We start from the raw sequence: 20,638 nt of genomic DNA, 5'->3' as shown, positions 1-20,638 counted from the left end.
TACAAGAAAAAATCAATTTTATCACCACATCCTCTGCTGGGACCTTACATAGAAATGGCTTCTATGCCTGCGCGTGTGTGTGTGTGTGTGTGTGTGTGTGTGTGGTTGTGTGTTTGTTGTTGTGTGTGTGTGGTGTTGTGTGTGTGTGGCTGTGTGTGTGTGTGGTGTGTTGTGTGTGTGTGTGTGTGTGTGTTTGTGTGTGTGTGTGTGTGTGTGTGTAGTGTGTGTGTGTTGTTGTATGTAGATGTGTGTATATGTGACTGTGTATATTGTGTGTATAGTGTGTGTGCCGCACAGCGCATAAAATGTTCAGCATTCACTTGAGATTCCCCTGATAATGTAGAGTCGAGTCATCGAACAGAGGGTTCTTGACTTCCATCTCTCCAGTCTGTTAAGGAGAGAAAATGAATTTTCAGTCATTAAACAAACATCGGAAAAGATTAGGTTTGTGCATGCATGGTGTGTGTGTGTGTGTTTGTGTGTGTGTCTACCCACCGGTGCAAGTCCAGGGCACTCGTATACTGTGAAGTCTCCTCCCACTTCTTCCTCATCTGATGTGACCTCGTTGTCAAGGACTTTCTGTTCAGGTTTATTACTGACAGGGGGGTAAAAAAAGACATTTGAGTTGAGGCGGAAAGGTGACTGGGTCCAAGGATGTGGTTGAAAATTTTAAGCCTGCATAAAGTCACGAAGGGTAAGAAAAGGGGAAGGGCAGTTGCAGAGAGACTGAAGAAAAACAGGGGAAGAGAAACGTACTTTCCCATTGACAGCATCTGTTGTTTTTGATGTTGATAGTGATACATTTGAGCGCTTTGGGCCAGAGTGTTATCTCCTGTCTGGGTGCGAAACAGAGGAAGTGACAATGATACACTGGAAGACAGAAGTCTCGATCTTGTGGTTACTGTAGAGGAAGAAGAGAGAAACTAAAGCAAATTTTAACTGTAGTAGGTTGGTGGAGGAGGAACTGTGGTCTTACCGTAGTGCCGGTGGCTGGGGAAGCAGACATGCCTGCCCCTCTGAAGGCAGGGTAGTCTACCTTCTTAGTCAGATGTGATTCTTTCTGCAACCTGTGGAGGGGCATCATAAATCTGAGTCTCCTGCAACACTGAGGGCTGTTTCCTGCTTCTGCCTTTAAAACATCCTTTAACTTAAACTCACAGATGATGATATATGAACAGCAAATGTAATTAGGCTTTAGGCTTAGGTACTTGGCAGGTAAAACAACAAATTTACAGTTGAATTAATTAAAGTTTGAGAGGTGACGGCTAACCTCTCCTTCCTTAAATTGTTGTGTAATTTGTCACTGCTCATAAGATTTGACTTGAACAATATGATACATTCTTAAATTTGAATATCATGATGTCAACTTACATTGGTTTTCAATTCACACCTAAATGTACTTTTGTGAGATGTTCAAGAGAACAAAACATAGTGGGAAATAATTTTTGATATTTAATTTTGTTGATTTGTCAACAAAAACTTAATTAATTTATTTGCGTTAATTAATTGACTGGTTTATTACACAATTCACACAATCACTGACACAAACCAAGAATGGTCCTGTGTAAAATTGACAAAATCTAGCTTCCTCTTGCTTTACTTGTGACTTTATGTATTCAGACTTACTTGATGAAACAGGCAGTTGCCAGGATCACTGCCACAGCACCCACCGCGACGCACAGCGAGATTATGACTGCACAAAGATACAAAAGACAGAGGAAAAGAAAGGGGAACAGGGAATGTTAAAGGAGTAAATAATGAGTGATAACCCTACTGAGAAATCTATAATGGCTGCTGAATATAATTATATTTTAATTCATTTTCTCATGATGGATAATTATTGCCATCGCGAGTAAAATGATAAGAAACATAAAAGCAGTAAACACACTGGGATGTCAAGGATTAACGGCTCTGTTCGGGACAATTAGAAAACATAAGCGGTGAAATCTTTCTGGTGAAAACATCCAGGCAGAAGACACCCAAATTTTTTAACAACATGTAATTTGATTGAATTTGTATCCATCATCTATTTATATCAGTATCTTGTACCAGCATTTCTGGGTGCAGTAAAGCCTTCTAGGCGCCTACATTTTGCCTTGTCACTGTGTTGAGGGCATGAAGTCATACTCACTGACAATAATTCTGTCATTCCTGGGAGCTGGAACCACTATAGGACCAGCTCTGCCCTCAACTCCAGTTGCTCTGGGCTGTGGAGTCGGTGTGTTAGGGGGGGCAGACACCGTAGGGCCGGGGGCTGTAGTGAAGGCATGCAGGCTTTCAGATGAGGGTGGAGCCTTGCTTTTCTGTTTGTGTTTGGAGGCATTTATCTTGCTTTTTTTAACATCTGTCTGGGAGGTTACGGCAACTGAGAGAGTGAGAAAGATAGATAGATAGATAGATAGATAGATAGATAGATAGATAGATAGGTAGATAGATACTTTATTTATCCCCTAGGGGAAATTCATGACATAAAGAAAGAAAGAGTCATAATTAAAGGCTAGCATAAAGGCAAAAAAAAAAAAACAAACACAATATCTGACGGAGATAATCATCAAATTATCAGAATATGTAGGCAGAGTATTTCTATACAACAAAGGCAGTTGTATGGCTTGAAGTAAAACACACAACTCTTAACTCAAAACAGGAAGTGATATGTTTCTTTCTTATATAGATATAGATTGTTGAGTTCTTACCAGGCCTTTTTGGCTGTGTGATCTCTAACACTTCCTGTTTTTCGATGACAGACTGAAGATAATCAATTTCTTCGTCCAGTTCAGGGTAGTGTGCCCCTTTAAAAGACAAACAAGATTCAAGGATTAGCTTCTACACAAATTAAACTGGCTTTAATAGTCTGTGCTGTGTATGAGAGCTAAGAATAAAGAAAAATGCAGCAGGAAATCAGGCATGCATAAAATGCTGCAGCTCTGCCCAGTGACACTAAAGGCTTCTTACAATACACAAAGAACCTTCATTCATACACATAACATACATATCACTGACAGCAACTTCATATACATCACAAACAGAGTTACCAAGGCAAAACAGCTACTGACATTTCTCTATTAACAGATATTTCGCTAATTAATCTGACTTTCAAAGGAAGGAAGTGAAACTAATCCTTCTTTTCATGATCGTATTCTATTTGTTAATCTTCCAATTATTGTTTCAATGAATCGTTTTTTCTTAGAAATATCAGATAACATTGAAAAACGTCCAGTATTATTCATTTTAAGATCACCCTGGACAAAGAAAAGCAGAAAATCCTCACAACAGTGAAACAGGAGCAAGATAATTTGGGGTTTTTTGGTTTAAAAAATGACTTAAACGATTAAAATATTAAAAATAGATTGCAGATTAATTTGCTGCCAGTTCTATATCTGGAAAATCTAATTAGTTTCATGACTGTAGGTGACACGTAACTCTTGTTGTGTGTTGTGTGTAGGGGAGGGAGAGACAGATAGCACATGCGCATGGTTTAGTCATGTACACCGGCCTGTTCCCAATCTTTACATGTGTTTTTCAGGGCCTTGCCTCTGAAGTGATGAATAGGGAGTGTGCCCATGTGTCTTGTTTGTTTGTGGACTGGTAAAAGAAAAAAGGGACAATACTAAACTGTTGTTAACAGCCCTTAAGGCCAGACAGTGAGCCACATTCTTGCTGTACTGTCGCGGTCTCCAGGGAGACCAGGGCCGATAGTGTGTGTGTGTGGCCCGGGGGGGGGGCACCGCAGGGGGCAGGTGCAATCAGCCAGACCTTTGCCTCTCTGGGCTTGAGTTGCTATGTTCACAATAGATCCCATAGCTCGCTGCTAATGGAGGTGATCAAAGTGTTGTTTCCCTCTATAAAGTTACCCTGCAATATATCAAATATCAAAATACAAGTATTCGCTCTTACAACTGGTGAGTCATGAGAAAAGCAGTAGAAAAACTGCAAAGAAAAAGTTCTTGATCGTGCCTTATACCATCATACCATTTGTTCAGCATTGTGGGCCAATATGTACAGCTGATTTGTGTGACATTGATGTCATATGTGCCAATGTGAAAAAAAAGAAAAAAGGCAGATGCCAGTAAATCTATCTAAACAAATGTGTTATTACAAATTATTATCACCATCAGCATCACTTTTACTGATTACACTGTCACTTTCACTCCAGAAGGCTGACCATCTGGCTGAGCTAATGTGTATGATATGACATGCCAGCACTTTCACTGCCTGCTTTGTTATTTTCTTACCCCCCTCCACTAATGGCCATTTAGTGCACTCCATAGCAGGTGTCTGTGGAGGCGGGATGCACCATCTGTACTTTGCAGGTGGCTGAGAGCTCCAACCGTGCCCGAGTGCTTGGCAGGAGTTTGTAGTTACTCAACAAAATGAGAGATTTATTGGTGGTATTTTTTAAATGTGGATTGTTTTAAAATCTGCAGGGAAATGGATGAAAATGGATGAGAGGAGAATTTATTTATTTATAGCGAAAGCGCGGCAAGGCCAAAGTTGACGATTCACCTAAAAAAAAGTGTCAATTGTGTGTATGTGTGTAGTTTGTCACGCACTGACTAACCACGAACACCTCTCCTTGTGTAAGAGAGTTTTGTCACTGGCTTGATAATGACCCATAACCTCTTGAGAGGCACCCAGGGGGCAGTTGGGTACAACAAACAAACACTAAACAGCTCAACAGGGATTGTGGGTCACACACATCTGTTGCTGCTCCCTTTTCTCACTCAAAAACCATTCACATTTCTTCCTCCCCGAAACCACATGCAGGAGCACACACACTACTTCCCTGCCCCTCCTTTCTCCTTGTTAAAAAACTCGAACGACAAACAACAAAAAGAAAACCTCACCCCGGAAGAATCTAAATGCTTTTAGATGAAACTCTGTGTCTGTTTGAATTCAATTTTGTTGAAACAGGCAGTATTACTTGACCAAAACAAAATGAAGAAAAGGAGATCATTGTCTTGTATTTTGTCTGGCATTAGATCAGATAGGAGTGACTGTGCAATCTGTTGATTATTATTTTGAGTTAATTTAATTTGGTTAGTGGATGTATTGTCAAGTGTCCACCACAAGTTAACGGAGCCCAAACTAATAACTAGTATTTTGATGGCCTCAGCCAACAGCCAAAAGTTATAAAATAATAAAATAATACATTTTTAAATTGGGAATACAATAAAATCTAGCATTTGAGAAGCGTTAAGATGAACTCGATAAACTACTTAAATGATCCATCAGTCAGAAATCTGTTGTTTGACTGATGATCTGTCAATCAACTGCTCATGCTAAAACAAAATTTTTCCTTGTTTCCAAACTACTAAACCTTGTTAAATTGTCCCTCTTTGAGTTTTTAATGCCTTCCCCTCACTTTCACCCTGTCCTCAGCCCTAGTCATAGATTAATGATTTATACTGGTGTGTCCTGCTGCCCTCTAGTGGGTAATGTAATATATGGCATATGTAGAAGACAACAGAGAGACTACAGGTCTGTCTAACTGGTACTTCACTTGCAGATCCTCTGAAACCACATCTCTTAGGCGACTTGACAGATAACAAAATGCACAAAGGGGCCTGCTAGTTTCAGATCTGATACATGTGCTATTCCAGTGTTTGGGGGGGGAAAGGTCGACCAGGTGGTTAAGTTAAAAGGGAAGAAACCAGAAAGGTCACAGTTTAAACACAGACTCGTATGTACTTTATTAGTTAGTCTGTCTTCATATAAGGGAGTGTCATGCAGTTAAAATGTTATTTTGCCCATGACATCTAAAGTTGAAAACGTAGCGTAGCTCATAATTTTGCCAGCGAGTCGCCCTCCCACCTGCTATAAAAAGTTAGTCACAACTGAATGCACAGCTTTAAGTCAATACAGGAAATCTGACCAGCAATGTTCTAACCTTCAATAAACAGTCCCACCTGTCTTTACCAATGGAAAAAAAAAAAAGTCTGCAATAAAATACTGTAAATGTTTTACTCTTTTTTTTCCAGGCTGTTAAACATTGGGTCAGTTGCCAGTGTCGAGTACTACATAACACATTGTATCTTAATTTCTAGAATATGATAAAAAAAATCAGGTGACAATGATTAAAATAAACAAATATATGTATATATATTTATGATGAAAATAAGTATAGCTAAGCATGGCAATAGTTTTATTTGAGTATATAAAGGATAATAAATATTCCATTTAATATTGCAAAAATATATTATTCAAGATTACTTTACAGTTTTACACTTGTAAACAGTCACACATTGTAACTGTAAACGGTCGACAGTAAATGTTACACTGAAACCGTTTGACTGATTAGTTTTATGAAGTGGAATAAAGGAAGTTGTATAAGTGCTGGGATTAATATCAACAGCCATAAATCTGTATATGTAATTTACACAAAACACCACTGAGAAATGATACGATTCATTTCCACTGGTTAAATGCAGTTTGACTGGTTAGCAATTTATTCTATAACTGAAAGCCTGTAAAACAACGTTTATGTTTCCTTGTTAGTGAAGGAACCAACTTCTTGTTTGGCTCTCCATCAGTTTAATGATCTAATCTCATGCCAGCAAAGTAAACTGCCACAGGATATTTGTTCTTGTTGCATGTCCCTGTAACAAACAGCTGTCAGAGTGTCTTGGCCTTTTTGTTGTTGTTTCCACTTTGTTGACTACTCTGTTGTGTATTACATAATGTAAAAAAATAATATAAACAAAAGAGGGTAAATAAGCAGTGCATGAGAGAGAAAGAGCTCCAGGAGGACAGAAAGAGACAGTCCAGATAAAACACCGGGCGACAACTCTGCTTTTAGCACAAACACAACTTCACCGCATACGCAGTAAAGGATACATACTGTGTTTGTGCCTCTTCTGAACAAAGGAAATGGCTTCAAGGCATGGTATGTTTACCAATGGCAGTACACGCCTCTATGTCAAATACAAGCAGGTCCTACTTACAATAAAATGTGCTGCCTGTCTCGCTTGTTCACCTGCTGTGCACTCTCATCCTTGCTATTATTATTATTATTATTATTATATATTATTATTGTAATTATTCTACAGATCAGTTAAAAAAAGTGCTGCAGATCAAGTGAGTCAGCTTGATGATGCTGAGATGTGCTTTTGTAAGATTGAAGTTAGAAACTGGATCGGAAGAACAACTGGGTAAAAGGGCCCTGGGCTTACTGACAAAACAAAGGTTTAGTAAGATGAGTGTATGTGTGTGTGAGTAGGTGAAACACAGAGGGGGAGAGAGAAAGACAGAATTAACTGACATTTATTTGGTATGCAGGTGCATCATTGGACAGAAATTCAGTTTTCAAAATGTGTATTTTTCATGCTTTTAAAAGCCATACTAACATTTTAGATAGTCGGATGTTTAGTCCTGGAAACACAGCATGATATTTCCTCTGAAGTGTAATTTGCAGTTAGTAATGTTGCCAAACTACTGAGTCAGCAGCCGGACTGCAGCTCTCCGTTGTGTTTGATGTGTGCTGCCCGTGACAAACCAAACAAACCAAGCACGGTACATTTATGGGACTGAAAGTGGAGTAATTTAATCATTCCATTTTAGCATTTTGTGTGTATATGCATGAGTGCTTGTCAGTGTCAGTCCCCCATGCGGATCACCGTGTTCTGTGATCTCTCTGGGGTTTATGTAACCACTTTAGGGAGCTTAGCCGAGGCCTACGATCTGCTGGATTCACAGCAACACACACACACACACACACACACACACACACACACACACACACACACACACACACACACACACCAGCATCGCATATGTTGTATGTCTTCATATTGAAAAATGCACAGAGACACAGATACAAATGCAATCCCAAGTCAAATACTAATAACTGACCAGGCTTTTATCATAATATGACTGTATCAAAAAAAAAAAATCCTCTCATTTTGTGCATGATGTGACCTTTCTCTCCGATACATCCTCACACACATCTCCTTCTCATGTTTACTTCGCTCTCTGCTGCTGTCGCCAATAATTTGAGCCAAGTTTGTACTGTACCCTCTCCTGCCGCAGACCCATCTGAATTATTAATCCTGCAGAGAACACGCACCTGCCCACCAACAGACATAAATACACACCCCACACACACACACACACACACACACACACATTTGTGCGGAGGCAAGCCAGTACACTCAAATGTACACAAGATGTTTCAATCTCTCTCTCTCTTTCTCTCTCTCTCTCTCTCTCTCTAATTGCTGGAGCGCCTTCTTGAAACACGGTGTGCGTGCCAGCAGTGTGATGCCACGCCGTGGAAATCAGACAAATATGATCTATTTTCACAGCTTGGCTCTTTCACTGAGTGGCATGTGACTCGGTGATGGAGATGAAGGGCGAAAGAGAGAGAGAGAGATACATGTCATCTAAGTGATTAAAGCCGGCAGTGTGCAGGGGTGGTGTGTGTATGTGTGTGTGTGTGTGTGTAGACACAGCAGGAGCAGGGGCAGATTAAAAAACACAGAGGATCAGACTGCACCATGATGGGAGACAAGGAGGCAGAGCAAAGGACCACAACAAGGTCGTAGAGAGAAGAGAAGTGAAAAAAAAAAAAAAAAGAACGAGAGACATGGGATCCTGAAAGAGGGAGAGGGAATAAAGACATGAAGCTAAGGCTGATAGAGGAGGAGAGGGAGAGAACAGAATCAATAGGCAATCGAGAGAAAAGGGTGGAGAGGAGAAGAGATGTGGGCAACAGGATACAGACGTCAAATAAGAGAAAAGAGGCTGTGTCAAAGAACGAATGTGGGGTGAAGACGTAAGGATAGGAACAGGGAAAGAATGACAGTGAGTCAGTCAGTCAGTGCTTTTACGTGCACACTAATAACTCAATTACAACTGGAGAGACGCAGTCGTTTCAGCTGTCATTTAACTGGAGCTGAGGCTGCAACCAGAATGAGCATAACCACGTTATTCATTAGTCTTCAATTTGCTCTCGACAAGCTTAATCTTTTCATTCAGCAAACACACTCGTCATGAAGTCTACCAGTGTGTGTTTGCAATAAATATTTTCTTTATTAAATGTTTTGTGAAGTGAAAAATGCCCATTAGAATTTCCTTTAGCACAAAGAGGCACCTTCAATCTTCAGTCTTTGTTTTGTGTGATTACCTGTCCAAAACCCTAAGATATTCAATTTAGGCAGAAATAAATCCGAGAAGCTGGAACCACAGAATATTTTACATTTTTGCTCAAGAACTAACTTGAACATGAACTTAAACAATTAATAGATTATCCAAATAATTACTTTTTAAACTATAACTAACTGATTAATAAACTCATCATTTCATCTCCGGTTCCATTAGAAGTAATGCGTGTATTAAGGTGTGTTCGATCTCTCCCTGACAGTCTGATGTATTGTATTTTATAAACATATATGTATATGAATGTTGTCAGTAATCAAGACCAAACTAAATCAAAGATGCTCAAAATTCACTGATGTGAAAGAAAAAAGAAAGAAGTCAACATATTCTCATTCCTCTTCTATTTCTTTGTGAAGCCTGCAGGGTGCTGGACGTCCTTCCATTAATCTCATGTAAAATTACCTGAGCTTAACATGTCGAGTTGTTTGTGAGTATATAAAGTTCATACAATGAATGATTTACCGAGCGTATCAGCTCAACTCCATGTGCTCAAATGAAACAGCGGGAGCTTGTATGTACAGTGAATGCAGAGTCATACAGTATGAGTGTGTTTGTGTGTGAAGTGAAGATCTTTTTCTTCATACCATGCTGATGGTGCCTCCTCCTCTCCACACAGCGTCCCTCCTCGTTCTCGTGCAGCGGCGAGATGCAGGGGCCACAGTGGGAGGAGCCAGGCATGCAGAAGTGGCGTCCCTCTTTGGCACAGTCTATATGGTGGGGGCATTTACTGCCAGCTGGGGGTGGGTTGGCGAGAGAGAGTGACATCAACAGTTGTATTAGTATCCCAGCCACAATGCTGCCAAACAGAAACTGTGCTAATACCTTTTCTTGTAAAGCATTTTCAGATGCATCATATGTTATGAAAGGAGCTATATAAATAAAGTTTATCATCCTTACCATTATTTTGAGACAGTTAAATGACAATCTTTGTGAGGAATGAAGTACTATAAAAATGTTCAGAGTAAGAGATGCTTCAGTGTCATGATCGTCACTCCTTTCATTAGTGGATGTGTCAGCTCTTCAGCTCCATTCAGAAAGAAAACGTCTGCACAGTTACATCAGAGTTTTTGAAGATATTTAGCTTTTGCTGTGACCTTATCAAGCCTTCCACATAGGCAAGTTTTGTCAGATATGACAAGAGTGTTTAGACAGTAAGAAAAGTACATTTTGAATAATGTTCTGCATTTTGCAATGTGGTGAGCCCCACCTGCTTGGCAATACAGGTCAGGTTAAACCAAAGTAAAGAGTGAGCGACAGCTGCTCACAGATCTGCCTGCAATCAGGTGAGATAATCCCTTGACCTGATTGCTGCCAGTTTAGCACAAAAATGGAGGCCAGACACTCTATCAAGAAATATACACACGCCCACACCAACACACAACGTGAGATACACCACAAAGAAAGAAGTGGGTCACAGCAGGTCTGTTTGGTAGCAGAGGGCAGGTAGAGCACGGCAGACGCCACCAGAGCGGATAAGGAGCGCAGGGGTGCAGCACAGCGGGTCAGCTAAAGGAGAACAGCACGGTGGGTGATGATAGACAGGAGGTGGGAAGAGAGTGGATGAACCCAGTATTTGTGAGGGATAATAGGTCACCATTGTGAGCATTGTTGGAGTCTACAGGTGACAGATCAGTGTTGTAAAGACAGAGATTTAATGTCTTAGATTGATCTACAGAATTGGTCATTGCGTTAAAAACAATTCAGCGTTAGATTCTACAAAATTAAATTTAGACAAAAAAAAAACCCTTATTTTCTTTGTGTTTTGCAACAGACTGCAGTCATTACTCCAGCCATTTTTTTCAATGGCTGCATAAGAGGGGAGAAGTACACATGACAGTAGAACGCTATAGGAGAAATCTCCATGACCTCCTCTAATATCAGGAAAGATGTGAGTTATCGAAGGAGAGGAAGTGTTGGTGAGATGAAATGCAGCTAGAGGCACTTGCTTTTCGTGTCTGTGCACACATACATATGCATGTTATTATCCATCCATCGATACATTTTTATCCCCACTTTTGTGATTTAAAATTTGTAATTAACTAAAATATATAATTTGCTCATAACTCAACATACTTGATGTATGGAGTTGTATGGAGTCCACATATGTTACTGCTGCTTTGTCTAACTTGTTATTGGCTAATTTGACTAAATCCCTTTGTCTCTCCCACACGCAGGTTTTGTTTTTGGGTTAGTTTCTGATGTATCTTTAGATTTTTGTTGTTTAAGGTCATATGTATCTTTATATAACAGCCCCATTTTCAATTAAACTTTCATTTTTTTTATTACACAATCCTTGTTGCAATAAAGGTAAAAACACCTGTTCTAAACTTTTGTCAAACCTTCCCTACCAGAAATACTAAAACCACAGTTAAAGTAAAAAAACAAATGTATCAACAACAAAAAACGTTAAGGAAATCTCAAACGTTTAACATCAAAAGTCTGCAGACACCACCGATGGCAAAACAAATACTAGGACACACACACACACACACACACACACACACACACACACACCCATGCAAACACACAAACAGTTCAACAAATCTACACATCACAATTACACCACAGGGAGATGGACACACACATCGACATCTTCTTATGTCACTGACTGGTCTGATGCCTCAGGGAGTGACGCATGTGTAATCTGAGACGCTTTGTTTTTCTGTCTGTTTGAGTCAAAGAAGGGGGCGGGGCTAGAGATGGGAAATCATGAGTTTTTCTAATTTCTGTGAAACATCTGTGGCTGTGAGCAAATAGTGTATTCACTGTTGTGTCTGTGGGTAGAAAAGCAAATGTTTTACTTGGTGCCACAAAACTAACATGAAGGTGGACAACTCCCTGAGCGCCTTTGATCGCAGCTCCTTCTTTATTGTCACGCTCCACCTCTGCTCCCACGGTCTACTACCAACTCTGTCACCTGTAAGTTTAATCGCTGCACCACCTGTTCGGCCCTGTTGCCAAGTTAATCAACATCCCTGTGACTTTAACGTTCTCAATTATTATTTCTCGGTTTCCTCCTTCAGCTGTAGTGGCTTCTATTTTTACCTGCCACGTGCGTTGCCTCTCATTTCCCCTCCAGATCTCAAACCTTTGTCTGATCTTTTCACATGTTCTTATTGATTTCCTGTAACATCAGAGAGGAAAAAAAAAACTAGCTAGAAATAGCTTGTTCTGTCCTTGTGGTATTTTAATATGGGTGTGTGCAGTTTGTGTCACTGGTATTAATTCTCTAGCACATGTCTGTGGGCATGTGCAATGCGAGACTTCATGCACAAAAACACCGATTCACTCACATTCACTATATGTTTTAATTTTTTTTTTGTATTCATTTTTTGTAAATGTCAGCTGTTGTAGTGTCCCTCCTTCTGTAAATCATCTCAGTGAGGGGCAGAGCAAGAGCCTATAATCCAGGCCAGTTCTAATAACACCAAGCCAAGGCTCAAGACACAGGATCCTGCCGGTATCACCTGAATCATGAGACCTGATGTCAAATCGTTCCATTGTCCATTTTTCATGACTCTTTGATTCTGTAACTGTCTCAGGAGCAAGGGCTGTTTAAGCGAAGGTCAGCTCCAGATGACCGCACTCATGTCACAGATAGAGCCACCCATTCATGTCTCAAATGATGTCTCATGTCTTCATGTCCATGACCTTACCTCATTCTGAGGGTAAGCCACAATGAAAATGTAAAAACACATGCACATCTATTTTGTGTTGATGCTGAGTCCAAAATTTTGACCCTAACCGACCTATTTCAAACTGCTGGACGTGATAGATACAAGAGTGAACATTCACGTTGCTTTCCACCGCTGGAGACAGTTCTTGGTGCATAAAGGAATGAAGTTTGATAGTTGAAGTAGCAATGTTTCTAAACAGCTGTTAATGCTAACGTTGGCAACATAGCAATAGCAAAACTTAAAAAATAGCTCCTTTAATGTTTCATACTTATATTCATTACAGGAAAGAGTTTCAAGACCAAACTAGCTCCTTGTCAGGGTCAATCTTTTAAAAGAAGTTTTTTGTATGGAAACAGGGATTAGTCATGTATTTATTCGCTGACTCACAAGGTGTTTTCGGTTTCACTGAAATTTATGGACAAATGAGATGAACAAAAGCTTCTCAGACTTTAAAAAAAAATAAAAAATACACACACACAACAGTACATGCACGTGTGCTATCGTTTAAATGTCAGCCATCCAGTGATCATCAGCACCATCATGCAATTGTATTAAAAATGCACTGCAAGAGAGTCTCTTTGCATTGCTGAATCACTCACTGTATTCGTCCTGACCCCTAAATATCATCGTGCACAAACAAAGACATACAATTTAACAATTGCTTTTCCTTCCACATTAAGGAGTCGCTGTTGTCTAAGACAAAACGAGACATTTAATCCCTGTTATGAAAGGGAAATATCAGGGTGTGTTCTATTTTCTAAAATATCTGCAATGCACTCTTGATTCTAACAATGCAGCTCGAATCTCAACACCTCTGGTCAGCACTTCATCTGTTATTCATCACGTGGGAAGTTAATGTGCTGGAACCTATTGCAGTCACATGAATGAAGATAATTATTCTCCTCACACACTAGCAGCCACACATACACAAACACAAATCCAGAGTATGTGTGCTTCATTATAAAAGTGTGGAGCAGTGAGAGAAAGATGGTATGAAAAAAAAAAAACAGGTGTGACAATCAGGGACGAGCTACAGTCAAATAAAAGCTGCATTCATTACCGTTCACCAGCTGTTGTTGCGAAAATCTTTTTTTTGCACTGCAATAACTTTATAAAATAAAATAATTTTAACAAACTTACATAATAGCACTTTTTCTAAACACGGCTGAACCAATGAAAGATACTCATCATGATGATCATACGACAAAGCAGCTCAATTCTATTTAGCAGCATAACAAAGGAGCCAGAGAAGTGAATGCGAAGTCGCCATAGGACGTGGCCTTGCATCAACATGCCTCCCACACAGTGCTGTCGCTAATTAGACAGCTCAATCAAGGAGACAGAGGAAGAGACATAGAAAACAAGAGACAGACAGGGAGATGGAGAAAGAAGAAGACAGACACGCTACTGCAGTATATCAGTGAAGGCAGTAGAGGTGTGAAAAATTATAATGCAACTCAGGGATTCAGAAAGTACTCCTTGGAACGAGTGAAAAATGACTTTCCTCACCATCTGCTGCTGCTGTTACCAGGCTGTGTGCTCAGCAGCAGCTCTGCCAGGGAGAACAGAGAGGCAAACACAGGCATTCTCACACAGCCTGGTAAACACCCACACTCACAGGCGCACAGGCACACACACACACACTTATGCATTCGCAAGCAAGTGCACAGTTTTATGTCACCGTTAACCTGTGCTGCTTCAAGACGCTCTACAGATATAATGCAACAAATGTCACCCACTCCGTAATTGTGTGTGTGTGCGTGCGTGTGTGTGTGTGTATGTGAGAGAGAGGTTTAGAGGGGAGGAAGGAAATGGGTAGGCCAAGAGGGTCATACACTCCCATTGTGTGTGTTTCCTGACCCTCTGATAGGAGCCAGGAAGTAAGCCAAACACTCCAAATCAAGTGGAAACATTAAAGAGCTCTGCTGAGCGCTCTTCACTTGATACGCAACCAGTGTTCATTTCCACATGGATAAAGAGTGTGTATGTGGTCCCCTGTGAGTGTACATTTGTGTGACTTTTTGTGTAGCCATGCTGCTATGTTCCTGTTTATCCACCATGCCTCACTCTCAAATGATAAAGTCAAACAAACGCCAAGCAGCCTGTTTCTAAAGCTTTGTTTTCACTGGCATCAGATGACAAACACTGCTATTGCATGCTGGGAATTAGGATTAGGCCATATGATGATATACGGTGTAAACCATGTGGCAATATGAATTTTTCATTGTCTGAGATTTTCTTGTTTTACTGTTTAGTGTTTATTCAGTGGTAGCTATCCTTTTTGGCTTCTGGTCATTCATCATCAAGGTGGAAACGCTGCTGAAAAGCTTTCGAAGCTTTCATATAAAAACTCTATGAACCTGTAGCTGTTTTTATATCAATTTTGGCATTAACGTGATGAAGTGCCTTGATTTTACAGCTATCTCTTTTAATGTATTGGAAAAAAATGCAAATAGCCCCCGGCATTGAAACCACTTCTGGCTTTCGCGCCGGGCTTTACACTGACAAATGGAAGCAAGGCATCGGTTTCAAAGTCAACTGTCAAAAAAAGACATAGAATTGTTCAGTCAGCTCTGTCTTTAACAATGTAGCGGAAACAGCTGCAACATCAACCTAGATTACTTTCAATTCTCAGAACCCTGTGTCAGAAAGCCATGAGTCTAATTTAGATGTTTAATTCTGTGGAAACTGTCTGCCTTGTCAGTTACATGTAACAGGTGTTAAAGTTCTCACACAATCTGATGCGATGACTCCTACATGTAAAAAAAAAAAAAAAAAAAAAGTTTTTAATATCCAGTTGGTGGAAAATGGGGCATGACTTAGCACCTGTTTCACACACACACACACACACACACACACAGACATCATAATGCTGAGGCAGAAAATATACTAGTAGTTGCGTGACTAAATAGAGATAAAGGTGAGGAGGAAGCAAATCAAAAAAATGTCAAAGAATTTCTTCCCCGGTAGAGTTTTTGTTTGTCTCCTCTCATGCTGCTGCCGTGTCTCTTCTGCCTTATCTCTCCCTGCGTCTGTCATTTGTCTTTTCTGTTGCAGTAACTTCTGTCATGTCAGACAATGGCGAGTCTAACCCATTACACAAGGGATAATTACTGTGTCATTATAATTAGAGTGGAGTGGAGCGGAGCAGCACACCCCGCAGCAAACAGAACAAAGGTTAGAGGGATTTATACAATGGCAACATGTAGGTGGCAAATAGAAGCTGCTTCATTTAGTCTTTTTTTCATTGTCTTTTTCAGGGTCATCATGTTTGTTGGTCTTCGGCTGATTCAGATGTTAGAGCAGTGTGGTGCAACACTTCAGTTTTTTTTTCAGAACTGATTCAGGGACTGGGTATTTCTTGAAATGGAACATATATTTTGCCAGATTGATCGGACTACTTTGGCTCACATTTACCTCAAAACGTCGTACTAGATTTCAGACATAATTCTTGGTATGAGCATGAAGGAAGAAGTGTCATCGGTGTAACAAAGATGCTGCCATTCTTGGTAAGGATGTGGCTACACACAAATGCAAACCTGGGCATGTAAAACGGCTGACACAGCAAATTGGCCCGTTTTCATCACAAAATGGGGCTCGATAAAGAAAAAGTGCTGGTTACAACAGGTTATGGTTAAACTAAAACTGAAGGGGCATCGTGTTCATTCAAGCTAAAACTGTGATGACTCTGATTTGATCAAATATCTGTTAGCAATCTGTAAGCTGATTAGTCAATTATGACCCTCCAGTTTCCTGGAGGTCTGGTTGCCGACAGTGTGCTCTCACATGAAGAAGCCAAATATTGGGCTAAGAGCAGCGACCACAGCAAAGCCTTGGCTGACCACCTTTTTTTTTTGTCAGACCTCCAAGTTGAGACAACAGTGACCACAATGGGGTGAATCAATACGTCTTTCCTGGCTGTTAGATAATTTCAGTAGGATGGTTACCACCATATAACCTCTCTCTTGCTCGTGAAACACTGGTTGTCAAACCCCCTCAAAGACCACACAGGCAATATCACAAGTCCATTTGCAACCAGACCACTTGTTAGTTTTCAACTGTATTTTCTAAATGACTTCCTGGAGGCACTGAGTTCACGTATAATACATATCAAAAATAAGGTAAAAAACAAATAAAGATATGTATATGGATGTGGACCCATACAGTATATTAATTTGGCCGAGTATTACTGACGATCATTTGCGTCACTGTCTACTGTTTTTGAAAAAAAGAAGCCCTTTTAGATCTTTAGATAAACACCGCCTTGTTCCTCATTCCAGCCACATTGTCACTACTTGTGTTTCCTGATGTCTGGTCATAACCGTGCAGCTTATCAACTGTTCAACCAACAGAGATTTAGTGATTTTGCATCAAAAGCTTTTAGAGGTAGTATTATTATTATTGACAGGTCTGGACAGAGCCACTTCAATCTGATGGCTCTCATTAGTTTAAAGGAATCAAATATTCCTCTTTAACCCCAAAGGAAAATAAAATCTGTCTCATACACTCTTTTAATTGCTCGCTAATATATGCAAACAAAACTTAATATCCAGTCATATGAGGGTAGGAATCATTACATATGAACTTGGTCATTGAGTTAGTGGTGTGTTTGTCCCCTGGCAGTGTGCAGGTGTCGTTCCACCTGAGTTTTTCTGCTCTTGATCCCCACTATACAACACAGATAACAAAAAAAATAGAAAAAAAAGAGGTGACTGAAAAACACTAAGGCCAGTCGCCGTGTGTGCGTGTGAAAAGAGAGACAGAGCGTGACACTGAAGATATGAATCGTTAAAGTTTAATCCTGGTGGAAGAAAAGGCCGGAGGCAGCTGCTCTCTGAATAATAATGACACCAATTCCATGTGTTGCTTGGTGAATGACAAACCTGGCATTTAAACGTGGCAGCACGACAATGATCAGGCTGAATTAGAATATTGAGAAGTGAAGATGATGTGTCTACAGAGAAATGCTAAAATTAGAAAAGCAAGAACATGCAAATAATTTGATTTTCTAGTGGCAAAAAAGTGTCTTTTCTTTTGCTACTAATTCAAAATACCCCCGCTGAACCTGAATTATACAACAAATTCTTCATGCTAAGATAATTATTTTGTATCTTGGCCAGCAGACTAGACATAGTTTATGTAATTAATTGGGTTTATGGAGATTTTGGATTACATCCATCTCAAGAACCCAATGTTCTGTGAAAGCTTTCTGGCATATTCACACATGGTGATGTGTCGATGTTTGGTGAATCAAACACCTGATTGCTATGCACTTCATGCTGTTGTCACACTCCAGCAGTATCACCCTGAGAGCTGACTCACTGCATTACTGGATGTGCTTTTTGAGGTTCTGTAGACGCCTCCAATATAATTAATGGTCTTTAATAAAGTCCCTTAAAGTGTGGTGGCGTAGATATGATCCCGCTAACACTGCTGTACAGCTACATTATGCAACGGTGCTGTAAATCCCTCTCATTTCACACTGGCTTGAAAAAAAAAAAGTTTAAAGAAAGTGTTATTCCGCCTCGTCTTGTGATTTCAACTTAACATACACAAAACAATAGCCCACATACTGACAATACTGTCACACGCTGCTATGGACAAGCTGCATTCAAGTGTAACAGGTGTCGTGTCGAACTCACAACCCCCATCACGCTGGCAAAAGCCTACGACTGCTGATGAGACCGAAACGTTACTTTTTCCTGACCATGGAAAACAAGAGACACGTCACAGACTACAGTGTACTGACAGCTTCGTCTTGTCTCCAGCTTGTACAAGATGATGATTTTTTTCTGACACTGGAAAACTTTTCTGCATCAGCTAATACGTCTTCTTCCTACTCTCACTTTGTTTCTTCGGCACTTGAGAGAGAAAATAATTCCATTTGCATTGGTAGATTTTTGATCTGAGGGTGATGAGAGGGGGAAAACCACTGGACTTTTCAAATTTACCCTATTGGGGGAAAAAACAGCATCACGGCCTCCATCCTCTTTGTTGTGTATGAGCAACAATGAAGCTACACACCCTTTTGATTTCATGCACAGACTTCAGTGGGATGGAGCGAGCTGCTGGATGACTGCATGGATGGGTTTTAGTGGAAAAAATATATGAACAACTATAAATTCACACAAATCTGTGACCAGACCAAAGCAGCAAATGTTCAGTGTGTGTGCAACATGTCTGTGGGTCTCTCTCTCTCTCTCTCTCTCTCTCTCTCTCCCAGATAAAGGCTAAAGATTACATGTGATAGTCCATCTGTTGGTTCTCCCACAGGGTTTCTGTGTTAAAAACTGAGACACAGATTATCTCCCCTGCAAACATCAGCAGCAAACATCACTGTGAATCAAACATACACATACTCATAATCATAATCAGACTCAAACCAATTTCCAGTTTCCAGATTAACAAGTTACTTAATTGAGAAAAATGGGAATTAACAATTTCCAGTTTTCAGCAATGTTCAGTTACAGCTTATGTAAATGTTACAGTTTAAATATATAAAAGTATAAACAGTTGCTTGCACTACTGCTTTTTCCAATATTTGAATTGTGTGGCTCAGATTAATTATTCAAGCGGTGTTGTTTTTAAAATGTCACTCTTAGTAACTTCACTGTAACAGGCAGATGCCATTATTCTGATTTATGGTGAATCATCATTTGTCAAAGTAAGACTGGATCAGTGATCAAATACAGATTCCCTCTCCATTTCAGTTGGGTTAGATTAGTGTAATATTGTCAAAAGAAATATGTGTGAGCTTTTTTAAAAGCAGTGAATAGGAGGAAATGCACTGAGACACCTATCAAGGAAGGAATTTATTTTGCTTTCACCATTGTCTTTGCCTAGTGCCCTTCTCACCCGCTTAAAGGCATAGGCCTGCTTTCTTGTTTAACCTGTCCAAAACAGCTATCTTTATAACAAATACATAAAAACAGTCGTGTCTGTGCTCTTGAGATAGAAAGTCCCTGCCTTTCTGTTTGTCACCTGTTCACCATTTGTTAAAGATGCCTTACCGATGAGACAGACAGTCCCGGGTTATTGGAAAATGAGCTTATGGTATCGAGGATAATTGGTTTGTCTGGTGCTGGTGCTGGTGCTGGTGTTAGTGTGCGTGTTAGTGTGATGTGTATTTACCTGGGAGGCCAGCACCTACAGAGACAACACAGAGCAGGACCGCGGCGAACAGCAGCAGTAGCGAGGCCCGGCGCTGGCGTCCGCTCCGCGGGCTGGAGAGTAGCAGCATCCTTGGGGTCTTCTCGGGGACGGAGAACCGCAGGCGGGGACGAGGGTTGTTGTCATTCCCCCATCGCTTTTGTTTTACGTCTTTATTTGTGTTCGTTTTTTGATGCGGGCGAAAAGCTTCAGCGCGACAAACACACAGTGATAAGCCGAGCAGGTTACACCGGGGAGCAGTCTGTCCACACACTGCGCACTGTAATCCGTGGCAGTGCTAAAGATAGCGGAGCTTCAGTCAGGGAGGGAGGGGGCGTGTGTGCTCCTGTATGTGTGCGTGTTTGACTTGCTACCTTCACGGTCTCCTCGTAAACTCCTAAAAAAATATCAGCGTATATAGAGCCCTGATGTATCAAAATTTGTCCATGAATGACAGTAATATACAATTGCAAGCTGTTTTTGTGTTTTGTTTTCTGAGTGTTGTTTTGGTGAAAATGGTTTTTAGTTTTCTACTGAAGACAAACATACATGGCATATAAATGTTAGAGTAAAAATGAATGTCAGCAATAGCCTATAGTGTGATTAGCCTACTTAAAATGTGCAGTGGAATATTCATTTTGAACTTCACATTTTGATAT

General features: G+C 40.3%; 1 protein-coding gene across 1 annotated transcript; it reads right to left on the bottom strand.

Moving 5' to 3' along the window:
- Nucleotides 1-267: 267 nt before the first annotated feature.
- On the bottom strand, nt 268-20,244 carry LOC111238934 (neural proliferation differentiation and control protein 1-like). The gene is made up of 9 exons (XM_022768663.1): nt 19,962-20,244; nt 9,738-9,887; nt 2,694-2,789; nt 2,132-2,365; nt 1,627-1,693; nt 977-1,067; nt 757-836; nt 496-595; nt 268-388 (listed from the first exon to the last, which is right to left on the bottom strand). Exons 1-9 carry the CDS (start codon nt 20,068-20,070, stop codon nt 317-319), a joined length of 999 nt encoding a protein of 332 aa, XP_022624384.1. The 5' UTR covers nt 20,071-20,244; the 3' UTR covers nt 268-316.
- Nucleotides 20,245-20,638: the final 394 nt, after the last annotated feature.

This window comes from Seriola dumerili, unplaced genomic scaffold (assembly GCF_002260705.1).
Source record: "Seriola dumerili isolate Sdu_G_001 unplaced genomic scaffold, Sdu_1.0 BDQW01001815.1, whole genome shotgun sequence".
Lineage (NCBI taxonomy): Eukaryota > Metazoa > Chordata > Actinopteri > Carangiformes > Carangidae > Seriola > Seriola dumerili.
This window is presented reverse-complemented; position numbering and strand designations above follow the sequence as displayed.